Source organism: Molothrus ater, chromosome 4 (assembly GCF_012460135.2).
Source record: "Molothrus ater isolate BHLD 08-10-18 breed brown headed cowbird chromosome 4, BPBGC_Mater_1.1, whole genome shotgun sequence".
NCBI classification, from domain to species: domain Eukaryota; kingdom Metazoa; phylum Chordata; class Aves; order Passeriformes; family Icteridae; genus Molothrus; species Molothrus ater.
In genome coordinates this window covers 48770268-48787736 of record NC_050481.2, presented here as the reverse complement: position 1 = coordinate 48787736, position 17469 = coordinate 48770268, and the positions used below count along the sequence as shown (strand labels likewise).

Below are 17469 nucleotides of genomic sequence, written 5' to 3'. Positions count from 1 at the left end.
CCTTGGTTGGTTCATGCAAGAAATTATAGGACAAGGAGCAAGAGACTGGAGCTGATTATAGAAGCTTCCTCCAGTCCTGTGTTCTTATGCATGTCTATATATTACTGTAAAGAATGAGTAGTTGTTTCAGTATTTTATGTATTATGTACCTAGTATTGTTTTAAAGAATTTTAAGCTAGCTTTCTTGCTTTTGGATGAAGTTAAGTGCTGCTAACCTTAAGAGTTCTTTTTCCTTACTCAGAGGCTGGAAATTTTATTTGATTGTATAATTTGTCTATTTGAAATGAAATTGAATTCTTCCTCCATGTGCTAATTTTATTCCAAACCACTGACCTCTAGTGGCTGGTTTGCAACTATGAAGCTAAAAATTTTAGTAATGTAATGTGCTCCTCCTGAGTCTATTGGCTACAGGAAAGTAATTTTCAGTTTAAATTTCTCAGGAGAATAATGCCTCTTCACGATTTACTGTCCTTTGGCAGTTACTAGCTGCTGCTGGGGGGTTGAACTGTCTTGTTGAGGACTCCTGCTCCCAGTTTAAGAAACTGCAGACTGCTGATGTTAAGGTGAATGAACTGCATGTGAATAACTGGAAACACTTATCCATGTGCTGGAAATGAAAATGTTTACTTTTGGTTTATGTAGATCTTTGACCTAATGACCATGAAATAGCTTTACAGAGCTGCATGACTCAGTGGTGCTATGCAAGCTTCTGAAGATGCACCATTCCCTGCTTCAGAAGAGTCATTCCCCTCGTGCACCTGCCTGTCACAAAATATTGTCTCATTTTCTGTGAATTTAAATGGTTTCCCTGAAAAACTTAAAGGCTGTTTGGGATCACTGGACATTACGTATTCACACTTTTTTCTACTATTGGTATGTATCTGCTTTGTGTTAACTGTATATGTGTAGGATCATAAAAGGTACAAAAATCAAAAATCTTTCCCTTTTCCTTTTTTCCCCTTGCTATGCTATATGAGAGACTCACAAGGCAGGATATGATGGGAGTCCTGAAGGGTAATTTAAACTATATTAAGTCAATATCATCAGCTCTTCCAGTGGATCTGGGGACATTGCAAATATCTCTCCACTGTATGAACTTGAAATTGTTAATGAATTTCAGATTAAAAAATATTCAAATTTGCTTTATATTACTTCATTTTTCATACAAGGAACACTAAAAATCCTTCATTTCTTGTTAGGCTTTACATATCACATATTTCTTGCTAGATAATAATACTGGAGAACCATGATGGACTGTTGTAGCTAGAGTAGTACAGTCAGTTACTGAGTTATTTTAAATAAACAGGGATGAGGAAAAAAGATTTCAAAGACCTATATTTCAATCCAGTCACCTGTCTTTCCTGGTCTGCAACCGGTTCTATGCAAACTTTTCTAGTGTCTCCGTAAAACAGGTTCTAAATCTTAAAACGTTGTAATCATAGTCCCTGTTCTTCCTGAAGACCTGGTAAGGCAACTTAACCCTGTAATTTTTTGTAGGCAAGGTAATATGCTGTATAAAAAAGGGTTCTAGAGTTTTTGCAAAAGGAGGCCTGAGGAAATGACTGATATGGTAGCAAGTCTCCCCCCTCTTATGAGCAACACACCAAGATCTTCACACAACTGTCCCCTAGACAGAGGTTCAGGTGGCACAAAAGCCCATATACAAGCATGGTATATAGAAATAATATTTTTTATCAGTTTAGCATTTAGCAACTTGAATGTAAATGAGACTTTTTTTTTTTACTAACTTGATTTTATGAAATACAGGCTTAAAGTAGCCAGTTTGGATGTCCTGAAATACCATGCAATTTAGGATGTTTCTCTGTTCATTGCTAGTGATTGATAACTAATGGTTGAGATGCTCATAAATAAGGTTCATTTTTTTTTTCTTAGGATGCTGCAGCTGCATGCCAGGAGTCTTGGTACTTCATTAACAATTGCTTTATGTACTTGGCTGTCCCGTGCAGAGTAGGCTGTTATTGATGCTCTTTTATTTGCTGTTTGTCTCCATTAGTTTTCAGTGTTTGCCAATATAAAGGGTCATGCACAGCAGCTGATTGTGTAAATCCTGGTTGACCACCACACTTAGTATCTATTAATCTGTCTATGATATTCCAGTTTTATTCTTTTCCTTCCTGTTTCGTACTTACAGTGCCAAAACCAGACACAAATTCAGTTATTCAGATGGATAAAAGAGTATGAAATAGTTAGTGGTTCCATTTGGTTTTAGAGAGGAAACAATAAACCTAAACTTAGCATCTCTTCTGGAGTATAGCAGTGACTCTTCAGGTACAAATGTTTCAAGAATTTCTCTATGCTTTCAAACATCTTTATGTGGGGGAAAAAATAGGGACCCTTAACCTCCTTTTTCTTGTTTAACTGTTAGGCTCTTGCCAAAATAACAAGCAGCCAGCAAATATATCAGCTGCATGTTAGACTCCATTGACCTCACCTGTGCTACTTTACAACTTGCAGTCAATTTAGTATCTAACTCCAGTGCTGTACATCTGGTATTTAATGACACAGCATCTGTTGCAACACTTCTGATTCATTTGGTATGGCTGCAATTGTACTTCTGGGAAGATAGGTGTTAATTATTCTGTGGAAGTATGTTCTACGTCAATCTGCCTCCCCTGGGCTTCTAGGAAAACTTGTTTTGGCAATGCTGCTCACTAGGCAGCCAGTAAAGATGTGCCAACAAACTTTGTTTTAAAATCTAATTGTGTATGTTAAAGACAGGCACCGTAATAGCCCTCCTCAGTGATCAAATGCTTTGTGGATTATCAGGTACATTCATTATCCAAATTCCCTGTCAACCTAACTTCTGGTGAGCTCCCATGTTCCTCCCAGTGTGCAAATGAAGACAAGGAAGCCTGAGACATTTTCTCAGTCATGTAAACCAATATCAAAGCTATACTGGAAAAAACCCTTTTATAAAAAAGAGTGTAATACAGTGGCAGTGGGGCTGATTACAGGCATGGTCCTGAGTCAGGCTGTAGGGTCAGCAGGGCAGGAGGTGTCACAGCTGGGCACAGCAGCCCTTACAACCCTGGAGTACAGGATCAGCCACATGGCACTCTCCCTGGAGGAAGACATCATTTTAAAACTTATTTTATCAGCACTGATCTGGGAAGTGTATTTTAGGGGATGGCTTAGGCTAGGGGACCACATTTTCATCTAGAAATCATGCAAACATATTTAGTGTACATGCTTTAATGTTCATGTCCAGGGAAAGGCAGTGACGCTGGTGAAGGGTCTGGACCACAAGTCTTGTGGGGAGTTTTTGAGGGGACTGGGGGTATTTATCCAGGAGAAAAGGAGGCTCAGGGGAAACCTTACCATTCTCTACAACTGTCTGAAAGGAGGTTGTAGCCAGGTAGGAGTCAGGCTCTTCTTTCAGGTAGCAAGTGACAGGACGAGAAGACAGTCTGAAGCTGGGCCAGGGAAGACGTAGATTGGACATCAGGAAGAATTTCTTTATAGAAAGGTCATTAAACATTGGAATGGGCTGTCCAGGGAGGTGGTGCAGCCACCGTCCTGGAGATGTTCGAGAAAAGACTGGCTGTGGCTCTTATTGACATGGTCTAGTCGACAAGGTGGTGTTCGATCATAGGTTGAACTCAATGATCTCGGAGGTCCTCTCAACCTAATTATTTTAATAGTGTGACCCTATTAAAAAAATTCTCTAATGTGTGTTTCACCTTTGCTAAGAAATTAAAGGCCCGTACGTTTGTTACTCGTAGCCGTATGTGTTACCCTCCACCAGGCACGGTAACAGAGCAGGGGCTGCTCCCGAGGTGCTGCAGCCGGGGCCGAGCCCCTTCCCAGGGCCGGCCCGGCAGACGCGGCCCCGCTCCCCGGGCCAGGCGCAGGCGCGGCGGGCGGGGCGGGTGAGTCAGCGGCGGCCCCGCGGTGCCCCCGCACATCCGGGTGCCGCGGCGCCGCCCACCGCCGGCCTCCGGCCACCGCCGCCGCCCGGGGCCAGCGGGGCTCCGCCGCAGCCGCGCCGGCCTCCGCCGATGCGAATCGCGCGCCTGCCGGCCGCTGCCGAGCGGCCGCCGCCATGATGCCGGCCCTGGCCGCCCAGCGGCGGGGCTGCCGCGGCCTCTACCGCCTGTACCTGCGGTGCCAGGCGGCGCCGCGGCCCCGCGCCTGCCACGGTGAGTCCTGCGGGGCCCGGGCCGCTGCGCCGCGCCGCGCCGGCCGGGGCTCGTCGGGAGCTGCGACGGAGCTCCGCCTTCGCCTGGGGCGCAGCGAGTGCCGGCGCTCGCAGGCGGCGGCGGCCGCCGGGGTCCCTCCCGAGGCGGTAGCACTGCTCCCGGCCGCGGGCCCCCGCGGTCCGGGGAGCCCCGGCTGCTGCCTGAGGGTCGGCTGTAAAAAGAAGGAAAACGTGCAGGCGTTTTGCGAGCGCGGTGCGGAGCCGGGCTGTGCCGGCCCGTCTGACGTACAGCGGGCGCGTCATGCCCGTGCCGGGCCGAAGTTTGCAGGAATTACATAAATTATAGCACGGGTTTACAGGGCTTGTGTTGGTACGAGGAGGCCACACATCTCATGGAATTTCAATTCCGAGCAGTTTTTCCCCTTTTGCGTAGTCACGGTTAAATTGCAGCAAATGTTCTTTTTCTTTAGCTGTTTCTTATGTGTGCATGAATTAGTAAAAAAATGCCCCCTAAATATGCTGATTAAGTTTCCCCTTTTTAACTGCTCCAGCATCACCAAAGCAGAGGAAACAACAATGCTAATCTTGTGCCACGTATTTATTGTAGGGTTTTAAAAATTCGTAATCAGTGAGTTCAGTGAACTGCGTCGAGTTCAGTATTAAAGGCTTTTGTCACATTGTGACAACTGTCAGTAAGAGCTGTCCTTTTTTTGGGAAAATTTTCCTTCAGTAAGGTTTAGGTCAGTGCATGTAGACATGCAGGTGTGCAGAAGACTAAAACAAAAAAGGAAAGCTGTTGAGACTTTTACAGAATGGACAGTTCTGTAAAATGTTTTATTTTTTTGTGAGAGCTGTGTTATTCATGGTTAAGTGGTCATGCTTTGTATGACTTTATTTACTGGCACCTCTTAATTATTTTTAAAAATGTATTTATTTTTTAGTGAGTGTTTTCCAAAGCACTCACAGCAGTTTCCCTGCTGCATTACTGGTTGGAGGTGTTATTTACCCTCTCTACAGAAGTATTGTGCTCCCTAAAAGAAACTGATTGCTAATACAGGTTGGTCTGTACTGCAGCTCTGCTTTTGGCTAATTTTTTGAGATGGAAGATTGCCTACCCAGGGTGGTTTCTCAATGGACTTTTTACATATTTGTATTGTAATTTGTCTCTTGTGAATGCTGCAAAATTTAAGACACTTCCCTGTAAAATGTTTTGTACAATGTTGTCTGCTTTTCTATGTGATTTCTGTAGCAACTGTATAATTTGCACACAGTTCAGTTTCTCTTCATTGGTAAGCTGTGATTTGTACAGAGTGTGCACAGAGTGAAATGAAATGGCAACCCTGGCTAATGGTTTTGTAGTGATCTGTATTTGTTCTTTTGTCAATATATGGTTTTTAAAGACTTTGAGGCAGTATGACTAGAATGAGACAACGTATCACAAAGCCGATCTTGTCAAATAGCTTTGGGTTTGTTTTTTTTTTTAACCCTTAAGATTATCCAGAGGTCTCTGGGAAAAAATGCATACTGGAGTGTGGGAAAAACTTTCTAGTGTTAGAATGAAATTTAAAAGTGGATGTTTGAAGGGAGGTAGTGAAAGCATGCTATGTACTCTCATTTTGTAGTTTTACCCATAAACATGGGTAAAATGAGCACGGGTCAGTACTTAAAAGCTCACTTTCCATAACTTTTGCTGCCAGAGCAGGACCACTTTTCCTTCTTTTTCCTTCCAAAATGGCTGCCTGAAATAGCTTTTTTTTCTTCCCCTTGTTAGGATGGAAAGTTTCAATGAAAAGTGGGAGCCTGTCTTATATTCTGCCATGTAATCGCCTGCCTGTGCAGTTGATGAGTCAAGTGAGAGTTTATACCTCCAATGGTCAGAAGAAAGATCTTGGATCACAAGATACAAATGGATCAGCCCGTGGAGAAACCCTGCATAAAGTTGAAACAGGTAATACTAAGCTACAATAAAGAGTGTTTATAAAAATGTAAAAGCTTAACATATTCACTGATAACAGGGTATTTTTTAATTGTATGATATTACAATTACAGAATTCTTAGTATTTTGGGTTGTAGGCATCTCTATATGAAATTCAAGTGCATAAGCAGGGAGGAATGCTGAAATTTATTTCTTTGTCATTCTGATATTTTAAGGGTTTAAGTTTAGAGTAATCAAATTTAAAGTGGTGGTGGAAAAAATGTGGAGGTTGAAAGGGCTTAAGTAATTTAAGGGATAAGAAATAGAATGTATTACTCATCTTTCACAACTTTGCTTGTTTATTTGATTTATTTTGGTAGCATTTCTGGTGTGTTGTGTCAAAGGAATTAATGATAGCGATTGAATGAGTGCCACTGTTGAGCATTGTGGCATCTCAAGGCCAGGCTATAAATGACTGGTAAAGAGGGTTGAGCTGTCCCATCTGCTCTAGCTTTCTAATCTGACAGTTGTTAGAACTGCAGCATTCACATTAAACATTTGATACAGTGTGCATAACCTGACCCTCCCTGCTGTTTGATTGTCGATCTGGTGCTTGTTAGGTGCTTGTGAAATTCAGAACTGTCTTGTCCTTGCTTCATTGTAACATCCTCTATTTTTGATGCTTGTTAACTGTGGGACTGCACAGATACAGGCTCGGAAGACTGTGCTTAGGAGATAACAGATGCTTTTCAAAATGAAAGCTCTCTTTCTTTGTGCTTTTGTCTACAATGGAGTGGTCTTCTAAAGAGAATTTCCTTTGCCTTGTCAGGATAGCAGATATTTGTTCCTTCTTTAGTAACTTGTAAATTCCTGGGGCTTGCAACAGTCTTTAAAAGCTAGTAACTGTAGCCAGCTAAGAGGATTACATTCTGATGTTTGGAAGTACAAAAGTGACTCTTAAACATTGTTCAGTCTTGAAAGTTCTATTATATCGACCTCTACCTGTCTGAAAAACTGATTGTGAATGGAAGTATTCTGTATCCTTTTCCTCAGTGTTGTACTGTGATTTTGTTCTGACTCTAAACTGAGGCAGTAAACTTTGAAAGGGTACTTGATGTACATAGATCTCTGTGCATGGATATAGTGTTAGTATTTTTATGCTTTCCCAGGTGAGAAAATAAAGGAAAAACAAAGGGGTTTTGTTTCTTTTGTTTTCAAGTGAAAGGGATGACTGTTTAAGGAATGCTAGTTAGTTATGGTGCAACCTTATTTGCTATGTAGTAAGATCAACTTCATAGATTTATAAGTGTTATTTTTCCAAAAAAGTATCCTTGAATTGTTATTAGCTGTAGTTCTCAGTTGCTTTTAGGGCATTAACTAATTGCCTTATTGAAACATAGTTATGTAGTGCAAGCTTTGAGAGAATCTGATCTTGGAATAATTTAAGTACCATGTTAGGCTAGGAGTACCTCATTACTCAACACTAACCTGCTAAAAAATCTTCATTTTAAAAAAGTATATCACTTTGAATAAGGTAATTTTTAATTTTGTGAATGATTATGAATGTCTGGCAAACCTCCAATGTTATAGAGTGGTAGGGCACAAAAGAGTGAATATATTGGTTTGACATGTTAGAACCCTAAGGGTTTTGTTCTGAAAGCTATGTTGAGATGTATGAGACAGGGATGTAATATTTGTTTGAGTTTCCAAGTAGTACTTCTGATTTCTAACTAGAAATATCACTAAAATTACTGGAACTTGTAGTTTTCCAAATATTAAGATTCATTTCACTATTGTAAGTTATATTTTGTTGGGTTTTTTAATAGAATCATATCCTCAGGTTTCAAAACCAGCTAAAAGACTTTGTTTTTTTTTTCTAGCTCCAGCTTGTTACCTATGAGTTGTGGATTTTAGTTTAAATATTCTGTGTTTTAAGGAGCTAACTTTTTGTAAATGAAGAAGCTTCCATCCCTTAAAATTGAATCCCAGCTTGGACGCTCTGAAACACTCTGATACGTAGCAGCCATAAGCCATATAGAATTAATTATATTTACTAACCTAAAGTTTTGCATAAAACTTGTCCCAAACCACAAGTGCACTGTTAGAATATTTATTTTTAAATTTGGGTGAAGTATGTTACAAATTGGTGTTCTTCTGCAAGCTGCTAGAAGTTTATTGATCAATGCTATATTAAATATTTACTTTAGTTATTTTTTTGTTTCTGTCTTTTGAGAGTTTTAAGTGTTGGAAATCTGGCAAATACATTTCCTAATTGTCAGGGTGCAGTGCAATATTGAGATATATTCTAATGTTAGTCAAACTCTTAACTAAAAAGAAAAGTAGGTACTTCCATATTTACAGTGAGCTTTAATTTTATTTTACAGGACAAGATACAACCAATGCAGGCCAAAAGCAGTCTTCACCTAAACAGCCAATCCAAGTAAAAGGTAAAGTATTACTTAGTGTATTGGAATTTTACTGCTGTTGGCTAGTAGTTAAAAAAAGAAAAAAAAGGAAACTGTGGCTCCTCTTCAATTGTGTAAGCAAGTTATGTGAATAGCATTTTAAAACACACTTGTGTGCCAGCTTTGTTTGGTACAGTTTGTTTGAAAATGATTCATAAAAAACCAAGCATAGCAGTATTCCTTCTAATTACTCACTCTTCTGTGTTTCTTTGTAATTTTCATTTAAGCTGCAGAGTTCATCAGGAGAAGACTGATTTGTTTTTTCATGTGTTGATGCAGTCTGTCCTCCTTGCATGTTTTCAGTCATGTCCATTCTCCCTCTCAGACTTAATGGGGCTAAGCTGAATACTTGATCTTCCCCGTTCCTTGTTCTAAGTCTTCCTCTGTTCTTTCTTATTACTGAGTTAATCTAATCAGTGTTGCTTCTAAATATATTTTGACCACATGAACTGCCTAATCTGAGTTCTGCACAATTCCCATTTGTGTGCAGTAATGTGGTGGGCTTGGCACTGGCTGGACACCAGGTGCCCACCCACACTGGTCTATCACTCCCCTCCTTAGCTGGATAGGGTAGCAAAAATGTGGTGAAAGGCTTATGAGTTGAGATAAGGACAGGGAGAGATCACTCACCAATTACTATCATGAGCAAAACAGATCGGACTTGGGCAAAATCAGTTATTTTATTGCCAGTCAAAACAGACTACAGTACTGAGAAATAAAAACTAAATCTTAAAATACCTTCCTCTAACCCTTCACTTCTTCCCAGGCTTAATCTTTTCCTGCTTTCTCTACCTTCTCAACCCCAGTGGTGCAGGGGGATGTCAGTTTCTTTAGATTTATTGTCTCTTAGTGTGTGCATGCAGGGAAAAAATGCAAGGTAGATCAGAGAAATTTCTGTGAAATAATTGTGAAAATAGATATATGTTTCAGTAAGAGTTTCCCCTCTCTTAATTAAAGATGTGCAAGGAGAAATGCTTATGTCAAGGATTTTGCTAGTGTCTAGAAAGTGGAATTCTAGTCTTAAAATGCTGCTCTGGCTTAGAAAATTACCGCTCCAAGTATTACTAAGTATTAGAAAGACAGTAACATTTTTAAATGCTCACTAATCTTAAACGTGCTTTTTAAAATGTTTTATTTACATCATTTTTTGTTGAGCTTGTCTTTCTTTTGAAAACACCAAATAGGGTTTTTTTCCCATATTTACTACAGTTTTATACAGTTATTTGAATGAAGAGTAGGATCGTTGGTATGCTGTGCAATATACAATTACAGTACAATATATGCAATGTACAATATATGATTTATTTTAGTGAAATTTACCTGTATTTCTGAAAGGTGAGTTAGTAAGTTTTGGATAAATCCATAAGTTGTTTTTTAGTGAGGTTAATATGATTTGGGCATATATTTGTTTTAAATAAAAGATGGGAAGTGTTCTTTATTAAAAATGATCAGTTTGTCCTAACCTTAGTAAATTGTGTACTGTTTTTAGGAAATACCCAAAGTTTTTTTCATCACCTTCACTCAGGAGCTTGGTGGGATGAATGTGATTATTCAGGGACTTAAAAAATTCTTCAAGTTCAAATTGGATGAGAGAAATCAGATTATTATGATAAATATTAATACCTGTGCTGTTAGTGTGTCATGGAGAGTCAAACAATATATTTTGCTGTTAAGCATCAAAACACAGAAATAAGGCAGTGTAGAATTCTGGGAAAAATTTTCTCAAACTCTTTAAAAGCATTATCTTTCTGTAAGTATTCTGTGACTTAAAGAGTAGTTCTGGACCAGCTATAGAAATCATATCAATCCTGTGATTTGCAAGAAGTTCATGTGTTCTCTAAGGTCTTCTCACCAGTAGAATCTCAGCTTTTTGTTTTAAGTTGTATTCTGTAATGTTAGTTACATTACAGTGTTAGTTAGTTGTGTTATATTCTTCTGAATGTAACTAGTCTTCCAATAATCATGTTTTAATGCATGTTAGTGTACAGTGACTTACATTTGAGAATAAGATGAAGTTATGTACATACAGACAAGTAGAAAATAATAGCATAAATTTAAAATTCCATTTATAATTTTTCTGAATATGTGTGGTATTCTTTTCCTTGTGCATGAAAATCTGATGTGATAAGAGCACATCTTCCAGACATAAAAAGCATTATAAATAAATCATGTATGTTTTTAATTGTTATAAATGCTCAATGTTAAGAGCACTAAATTTGAACATAATAGTTGAGAAAAATTATGTATACAGTCTGTATGCTCTGCAAAGGTCAAAAGTCTTATCTGCAGAAAGTGGACTTGATTATTGGAAAAAATAGAAATGGAGCAGTCTGTTGCCATTTCAGTTTTTAGACCAAGGGTTTCCAAATGGCAATATTGAATGAAACAACTTTTTTTCAAAGGGTTTCCAAATGGCCATATTTGAATGCTATTTATGTAGCCAAGCACCATCTCTGACATCAAAGCTGGAGAAGTAGCTGACTGTGGCAGTTAGGTTTGAGAAACCTGAACTACAGCTTAGAAAGTAGCAGTTTTGGAGGTAAATCATTCTACCTTACTAATTTCCACAATGAGGAAGATACCTTTCTCTTCACTGGCAATTTTCTGTATCACTGACACTGTTTTTCAGATTCCCTCTAAGAGATATCACAGTATGACACTAGATTGAATTAATTTTTGAAGTTTCTGCTGTAGTTTCTATGAGTGACTTGTGTATCTATTTTTTTTTAAAGTGAAACCAGTCCTCAAAAAAAGAGAGTATGGACCAAAATACACACAGAATAACTTCATCACTGGAGTCAGAGCAATAAATGAGTTTTGTCTTAAATCCAGGTATGATGGGTTTGAGTTGAGATTTAAATTCTGAATATTTGTTCATATGTGCATGAGAAGTAATTGTAATTGTAGAGTGATTTTGCACAGATTTTCTAAATGTTTTTGTGGTGTACATAATTGTAAGTGGCTGAAGCTAGTTCTTGCTTAGTTTTACAGTGGACTAGGAGCTTGCACTTAATATTCATGTTTCAGTACTTGCTTCTTAAAGTAGTTGATTTGTACTTATGAGACCATAAATCTGCTTGGATTTATGGTCTCATAAGTACAAATTACTCTGTTCCTCCTGTTTTTACATAATGGTGTAGATGTCCTAATGTGTAGCTCAGCACAGGAAATTTTATCTGTTTCCCCAAGTAGCTTTGTTATCTTCAGCCTTTTGCAGCTTGTGCTGAGAGTGTAAATTTTGGGATTAAATTTTCTTGTCACATGACTGCTGATTTCCATTTAGGGAGGCTAATTCATAGAGCCTCTTGTTTAGCATATGTGCGCATTATCAGTTACATACAGATCATTCATTGAATGTTTTATTATTTAGTGTTTTAATTCTTTGTCTTCAGTGTGTAGTATTTCATTGTATGAAGACAAGATTTGGACTTCTGGATGTGAAAAACAGTAGTTTTCAATGGCCTGCTAGAGATCACTTGCTTCATGTTGTCTGTCTGTTCTGTTTGAATTAGACAACTCCACTTTTTTTGTATAATAAATTAGTAATATCAAAATGGTGGATGATCACCCAGACATAAAAGTCAAATTAGAACAATGTGATCCTTTTTTTTACACTAAACTCTTTGTCCCCTTTCCTTAGTGATTTAGACCAGCTGAGAAAAATCAAACGACGAAGTCCCCATGATGACACTGAGACTTTCACGGTGTACCTGAGATCGGACGTAGAGGCAAAGTAAGAACGTTTGAAAAGGATGATATGAGAGAGAGAAAAGAGTTTTAAAAGTCAGCTTTGCAATGTGAAAGGGCAGTAAGGTTTTCCATTTTCTATCTGAACATATGTTATATTGTGATTATTATAATTACATTATGTATAAAAAACTCAACAGTATGGTTTTATGCTTGAAAAAAAGTTGCAGAAACATTTTTAAGATACTTTTACTTCATGCAGGTCTCTTGAAGTTTGGGGTAGTCCAGAGGCTCTTGCCAGAGAAAGAAAGCGACGTAAAGAGGCAGAGATCAAGTACAGAGAAAGTGAGTATAGAGTGTTCAAATACCTTCAAATGTCACAAGAAGTGTATCTACAAGATAGCGTTACTTTATTGAAAGCATGTAAATTTGTAACTAGCAATTGCTGACTAGGTTTTGTGGCATAATCTTAGAGTAAAATGTTACTATCTCTGCAGATACAGTCTGTTACTATCTTGCAATTTATCACCTTTGTGATACAGGAAGAACATGCATTTTGTGTTCTGTAGAACAGAGGGGGGGCTTTCAGTTTTTAGATGATAATTTACATTTTCAATGCTTTTGCATTTTATCTAATTGAGAATTTTGAAAAGAGTTAAAACTGATCCAAATCTTTACACCATGCCACTATTCTTTAATTTTTTTCCTCTGAGAAGAATTCAGCTTGCCTTTGTGTTTCAGAAGGGGAGAGGTACCCCCAAATCATATTTTTTTCTTTATGTAATATTATTTTTGTTATCCTTGCTGGCATTATCAATACAGCCAAATCGATAGTTCGTGACGTATTTGGATCAGTCTAGTCAGTTAAAATCACACAAGAGGCAATACTGTTTCAAGATACTTAGTCTAGTTGTGTGCCTTAAAATAAGAGGTCAATTTTTTTTGGAACATTGTGCCACTAGAACACCTTCTGTCAGAAAGGCTAGAACTGCAGACACCTGTTGAGGTATCTATAAGTGTACTGAAAGTGTAGTGAGGAGCCTCAAAATTTTTATTGACCTGAAGAAAAATTTTTGGATATAAATAAAATTTTTGGATATAAACAAAATGAATTTGCAGAAGTATATTTTGAGTTTTTTCTCTGTGCATTATCATTTGTTGGTAGAAATAGTAACAATGTATAGGATCATAACAGATTGTATTTGGCAGTTTGCATGAGTGTATAACAGCATGTGTTTCTGATTAACAACATCAAGGGAGAAATTCTTTCATAGATCATCTAGCTCTTATTAGAAGTTGGCTGCTGCATAAAACAAGTAGACTTCAATTCCTGAAGCTACTAGTTGCTAGTACATATTCACAATGCAAATTTTGTACTGCAGATCTGTTTAGAAACCAAAGGCTGTTGTGGGAATACAAGGAGTTCTTTGGAAATACTAAGGTAAGGTCATTTTCAAGTGTTTGGCTAGAAAAGTGTAGTGAAATGTGTTATGACACCTTTTGAAGGAAAATTTGTGTAACTGAATATTACTGGAAGATTTTTTTTGCCCTGTAATATACCATATCTATATCTGATTGTTATGCAGCAGTAAATGTTGTGATGACAACTTGAATGAGGTCCTACTGTGACAATGTTATCCACCAGAAAGAGGGTTTTCTTTCAGTTGCCTTCTTGTCAAAATTGCAGCTGTACTCATGATTTCAAGTAAAACCTACTACTATGTGTAGCGAATATATTGTTAATTTTAAAAACCTAAGTAAGTTTCTTTAAGAAAAAAGACCCTAGAAGATGATTGCTTTTCTCTAGGCACTGCTGGCCCTTCCTTTTTGCCTAAGTAGACACACACCCTAGATCCTGGTGCTTGGGTGTACAGAATGATTCCTTAGTGGGCTCTGGGCCTTATGGCTGCAGTGGCCTCTGCTGGAGACCTCATTGGAGTTGATCTCATTAATGGCCAACCATTTGTAGACATGCATAAGACCCAACTGCAGTTTGGCTGAACATTTAGTAGTAAATTAGCTGCCTTCCAGAACTTTTGCAATACAGGGCAGTGCAAAGTTTTTTATTTAATTTGTATAGTAGGTGTCTAATGAGATCAAGATTTAATTATTAAATAATCTGTTATTTCTTTATGTAGCCACGCTCCAGTACAGCAACTATGTTTTTCAAGGGACCAGGGAAGGTGGTAATGGTAGCTATTTGCATGTAAGTAAAAAAAAAAAAGTTTTGTTTATGTAATAAAAAGTAATTTATTTATATTATCCTGGAAATAGTAACAGTGTGTGTATTTAAGATAAAGATGCCTGTGTCTGTAACTAAAGTTAATAGATTTATTTGTTTATTGTTGATAGGAGAGAGTTTATGTGAATACATTGATCAATACATAGAGTTCAGGTATTGAATAAATCTCTGATGAGAGAAGAGCAATTTTTTCTGAATGTATCACCCTATATAGTTTCTTAAAGAAAAAACAAAATTTTGAAGGATCTGAAGCAGCAGGTATTTAAAGATGTCCATTTTTCTTGCTCCTTCTTGAGGGGAAGCTTTTCATACATTTTAAAGAATCTTCTATATGGCCAACAGAGAAGAATTCACTTTTCTCTGTAAACTGTTATTTCTTCTCTAATTGAAAGCTGCATTCTCAGAAGCTGCTGGGTTTGTTTCTTCTAACTTGAATATAATTTCTGGCACCTGTTAAAATATGCCACTAGAAGATGTTGTTAATAGTTTCTTATAACACTTAATTTATCTAGATACTTAAAAATTGCCAATAAATGAAACTCATGTTAAAAAATATAGAGGAGGATATTACAATTCTCTAGTCTGATTTTCTGTGCAATAGGTTTGTATCAATTAACCTACTGATTCTGATAATGTTTGAAGTGAGAATGTAGACTTGGACTTTGGTATTAATAGTTACCTCTGTGCAACATAAGACAATGTTTACTCCAGTAAACCTGTAGCTTTACAGTTCACACTGAACATCTTAATGGAGAAGTTCCATAGATAATTTTTACAATATAATATAGTGACAGCCTTGTCTTCCTGTCTGTTGTCTCACATCTGTATCCTACTGAGAATGGCTCAGGCTGAGGATGAAGTAGGGAACCTTGCACTACAGTATTGGTGGAGGATGTGTAGGAGGCAAAGGATTGAAAAAATTGGAAAGGAAGTTGTAAAGACTTGTATTCTTCCACTGGTAGAAAATTAGTTGTTCTGAGTAGTAAGTGTGATGGTAGTTTTCAGGAAGTGTAACTTATTTCGAACCGCTTAGAAGTTAATGATTTCTGAAAAATAAACTGTGTGTCTTTATCAAGTGTAGCTGAAAGGACTTTTTTCACAGTAACCATGCAGAAAATCTCTATCAATTATCTGTTTGCACAGCTCTCTAATTATTAAACTGATATTCAAGTTGATCCCTTTCTGGTAGATAACACATGATTGTACAGCACTTCTGGCTTTGCTGAAAATATTAAACATCAAATATTCTGTTATTTCTTCTCTTTGTTTTCAGAAATGGGTTGAATTTTTTCTTTAAGCTACTTGCTTGGGTTTACACGGGTTCTGCAAGTATGTTTTCAGAAGCCATACATTCTTTAGCAGACACATGTAACCAGGTGAGTATTTTTTTCCATTCTGCTCAAGTTAGTACTTGTAATAAAACTGGGAATAAAGACAGATACTTACAGTAGTTGTAATGCACTTGAATAAAAAAAATAGGATGCTTCTAAATTTGTATTAGTGTAAAAAGGAGAAGTCAGAATGTAGATTTTGAGGATTTTTAGAAATAAGTTGAAAGAGTAGAGTTGCAATAAGAACTGTACTCAGCTACTTCATGGATCATGAGAGGTACTTGAATCTAAAATTATCTTGGTTAGTGTTTTGGTTAAATGTTAACTAGAAATGCTTTTCCTGTCAGTTACTATAATACAATGACAGACTTTGTTACTTATTCATCTCTAGGTAGGATAATGATGAGGATTTGAGCATCTTGTTTTCTTTTTCTATTCCTTGATTACCTATCAGCCTGTCACAGCACAAGTAGCCACATATGTGGCATGTTTACTTTGAGAAGTAGAGTGGCAGGCTCAGAATTGGACATATAATATTAATATGCAAGGATAAAATTAATGTTGTTTTCTCCAGTGTTTTCTAATTCAACTGATAAAGCCAGCCTCCCCATAAATTTAAGTATTAAAGTGTGCATTTTTTCACTTGGTCAAGTGTGTCAATGTACAGGTGAACCAAGTTTGCTAGTGGTATTATATATATTGAAGAGCTATTCTGTTTTTTAAATATCAAAGTTGAAAGTTCCACTGAGGTGGGAGGGTTTGTTTTGTTTTTCCAAATAATTGAGTGTGTGGTTTTGGGAAAAACACAGGAGAAGCCTTGCTTCCTCAAAGCAGCTTGCTGCTGCTAAGACTAATTGTTACTATGTTTCATTATCCATAGTCTTAAACAAAACACATGCTTTGCAAAATTCAGGTCTAGATTTATAACTTCCTGCATCAACAACTTAATACATGCCTAATTAAATATATCCCAGGTAGGCAATTTAGATAGCATAAGGTTATTTCTTCCTTCAAAATATGCTGACAAGTTGCAGTGTAAGTTACTGCTTTAAATGTTGTCCTCACCCTATTACACCACAGTCTCAGTATAGTTTCACTTCAAGAGGGATTTATTTAAATAGCTTTGTTCCCTGAGCAACTTCATTCCTTCACATTGAAGCACAGCAACAACACTTGTGATTGCACGTAATGTTAATTTTAAGTTGTGATTCTAAAATGATAATTAACAGTAATTATATATACACACCATATAATTGCATATATATTATGTATGTAGATATAACTAACAATTTTTTGGGAGTGGTAAATTTAGATGACAAATTTTGAGGATTATATTCCAGCTCTAATAAGATATCAGTACCAAAGCATATATGCAGTTCAACAAATTCATCTTTATCTTTCATGTTCAGTTGATACAGAAAGTTTCTATATTTTTTTTAACTTCTTGTCTTAAATAGGCATTGCTAGCTTTGGGCATCAGTCAGTCTGCGAGGACACCTGACCCCAGTCATCCGTAAGCTTTTTGAGTAAATAAAGATTTTGCTAACTATATATAGCAGTAAGATCAGGCAGTTCTTGTTTGTGCATCACCTTGTTGTTTTGATTTGCTGTTTTGGGCCATTTTTGAGATGTATTGTTTCTGCTTTTACAACAGATAAAATAAGAAAAGG

General features: G+C 37.3%; 1 protein-coding gene across 1 annotated transcript in view; it reads left to right on the top strand.

The window, feature by feature from the left end:
- Nucleotides 1-3981: 3981 nt before the first annotated feature.
- SLC30A9 (solute carrier family 30 member 9) overlaps nt 3982-17469 on the top strand; it is a 35183-nt gene continuing 21695 nt past the window's right edge. Inside the window, exons 1-10 of the mRNA XM_036381657.2 lie at nt 3982-4160; nt 5931-6107; nt 8459-8521; nt 11272-11371; nt 12180-12272; nt 12489-12571; nt 13609-13667; nt 14365-14432; nt 15742-15844; nt 17257-17312. Coding sequence (XP_036237550.1) covers nt 4064-4160; nt 5931-6107; nt 8459-8521; nt 11272-11371; nt 12180-12272; nt 12489-12571; nt 13609-13667; nt 14365-14432; nt 15742-15844; nt 17257-17312 — 899 coding nt within the window. The 5' untranslated portion in view covers nt 3982-4063. The remainder of the gene's footprint in view (nt 4161-5930; nt 6108-8458; nt 8522-11271; nt 11372-12179; nt 12273-12488; nt 12572-13608; nt 13668-14364; nt 14433-15741; nt 15845-17256; nt 17313-17469) is intronic.